Source organism: Triticum aestivum, unplaced genomic scaffold (genome assembly GCF_018294505.1).
Source record: "Triticum aestivum cultivar Chinese Spring unplaced genomic scaffold, IWGSC CS RefSeq v2.1 scaffold245659, whole genome shotgun sequence".
NCBI classification, from domain to species: Eukaryota; Viridiplantae; Streptophyta; class Magnoliopsida; order Poales; family Poaceae; genus Triticum; species Triticum aestivum.
The window spans coordinates 646-2,835 of NW_025244008.1; the positions used below are offsets into that span (position 1 = coordinate 646).

General features: G+C 52.0%; 1 protein-coding gene across 1 annotated transcript; it reads right to left on the bottom strand.

The window, feature by feature from the left end:
- Window positions 1-573: 573 nt before the first annotated feature.
- LOC123177006 (methionine gamma-lyase-like) lies at window positions 574-2,182 on the bottom strand (the record flags this gene model as incomplete). The annotated part of the gene is made up of 2 exons (XM_044590986.1): window positions 574-1,163; window positions 1,558-2,182. Coding segments are annotated over 2 exons (1,215 nt in total), but the record flags the coding sequence as incomplete, so codon positions are not given.
- Window positions 2,183-2,190: the final 8 nt, after the last annotated feature.

Here is a 2,190-nt window from a genome sequence, read left to right on the forward strand (position 1 = left end):
TTACCCATTTTATAAAATGATTGACAGATTGGAAAGTGATGTGTTATTCATGTTGTATTTGTACTGTTATGAACTACTTGTGCAATCTCTGAGTTTATTTTTTGGGAGGCCGAAATGCTGGGTTTGAGCAATGGTGTTGGATGTTTCTTTTGGGTGTTGGATTATTTATATGAACAACCATAAGAATAAGTGTCGCATTAGATGAAGTATGGGAAGTGTAATTGCTATGTATATTCTCTATTAAAACATGGGATACACTACCATTGTTATGTGACTGAGGGCAAGTTATAGCTGTTACCGGGTTGAGATATACATTCTGTATTACCGGGTTAGGCAGGCGGGGCATGCAGCACGCCACACTTCCTATCTACTTGAGATAAGAGCCTGGTACATGAAATAATCCAACTACACAAATGTTACCCCATCATAATAAGGAATTTGACAGCACTACTGACGACAACGAGACAAATTATAAGTATTATGATAGCATATTAAAAGTTGTACTTGTATGCAAAACATATTTTAGGGGAACAAATTACACAAATGACGTGTGGAGTCTAGCCGGGAAAACTGTCAGATGAGCTTGCTTGCGGAAGTGCTGGTAGTCTCCTGTTTCATAAGGGTGACGGCGGTCTCGAATTGCGCCCAGCGCTGGTCCAGGGTGCCATTGTACCCAATGGACATGCGGATGAGGCCCGGGGAGATGCCGGCGCGGGCACGGTCGTCGGGCGCCATCTCACTGCTGGTGCTGTTCCCGGAGCAAGACATGAGTGTCTGGTAGTAGCCGAGGCTGACGGCCATGAGGCCGAACTGGGTGGTGTTCTGGAGGTGGTACATGAGGCTGTTGGCCCGCTCTTCGGTGCCCATGTCCACACACAGCATCCCGCCGGCGCCGTAACCCAGGTTGCCCATGGCGGACAGCCGGTCGTGGTGCGGGTGGTCGGGAAGGCCAGGGTACGTAACCTGGAGGCCCAGGAGGCGCATCCGGGTGGCGAACTCGGCGGCGCGGCGCGAGTGCTCCTGCATTCGTAGCGGCAGGTGAGGAAGACGCCCGGCAAGCTCGGACGCCACCTTTGCGTTCATTGTGGGGCCCAGGAGCATCAGTGCACCATCCTGCAGGTCCATCATCGCTTTCACCAGGCTCGCCGGACCGCAGATCGCACCTGGAATTCAACTCCGTCAATAGCTTCACTAGTCCTCACCATGGTTTTCAATTTCAGTTTCAGAACAATTTCAGTTTCATCGAAATTCAGTGAATTTCAGTGATTTCAGTTTCCATTTCAGCCAAATGACCAAAATATTTAGTTGAATTCAATTAACAATTTTGAAATATGAAAAAAATATTTTGAAAAATATTTGAATTCCTGTGTTGTAGTGAAATTGCTGAAATCTCACTGAAAGTAAAAAACCATGGTCATCACGTACAGTATATTAGTTACTTTAGCTACACTAAGGTGAAGCCTATGTTTACTAAGGTGTACGCTTGTATTGCATGCATATTACTATCATTGTATGACTTTGAGATCGAGTACGGGATGGGCATGGATCCATCCTTACCGGCGATTATATCGGCGCATCCGCTGATGAACTTTGACATGCTGTGGACGACAACGTCGGCGCCCAGCCGTGCGGGCGAGACGACGACTGGGGTGAAGGTGTTGTCCACCACCAGCTTGGCCCCGGCCTCGCACGCCAAACGCGCCAACATCGGGATGTCGGCAACGGCAAGTGTCGGGTTCGACATAGTCTCCACGAACACCACCCGCGTCTCCCCTGGCTTCATGGCCGAGCGTACGGCCTCCTCGTCGTCCATGTCCACGAACGTCGTGTGCACGCCAGAGGTGCGCGGCAGGAATTGGGACAGCAGGGCATGGGTTCCGCCGTACAAACACCGCGATGCCACCACGTGCCCGCCAGCGCCCACCAGCTGCATCAGCACGGACGAGATGGCCGACATGCCGGACGCCGTGCAGTAGGCGGCCTCGGTCCCCTCCAAGGCCGCCATCTGCCGCCCCAGAGCTAGCACCGTCGGATTGAAGTGGCGGCTGTAGATGTACAGTTGGTCGCGCTCCGGGCCTAGCTCCCCTGTGAAGAGCCGGCGCATGATGTCCGGCTCCATGACTGTGAACGTGGCTGAGGCCTCAATGGACATGTTCACGCCGCCATGCTCGCCGAACTCGTGAGGCGCCA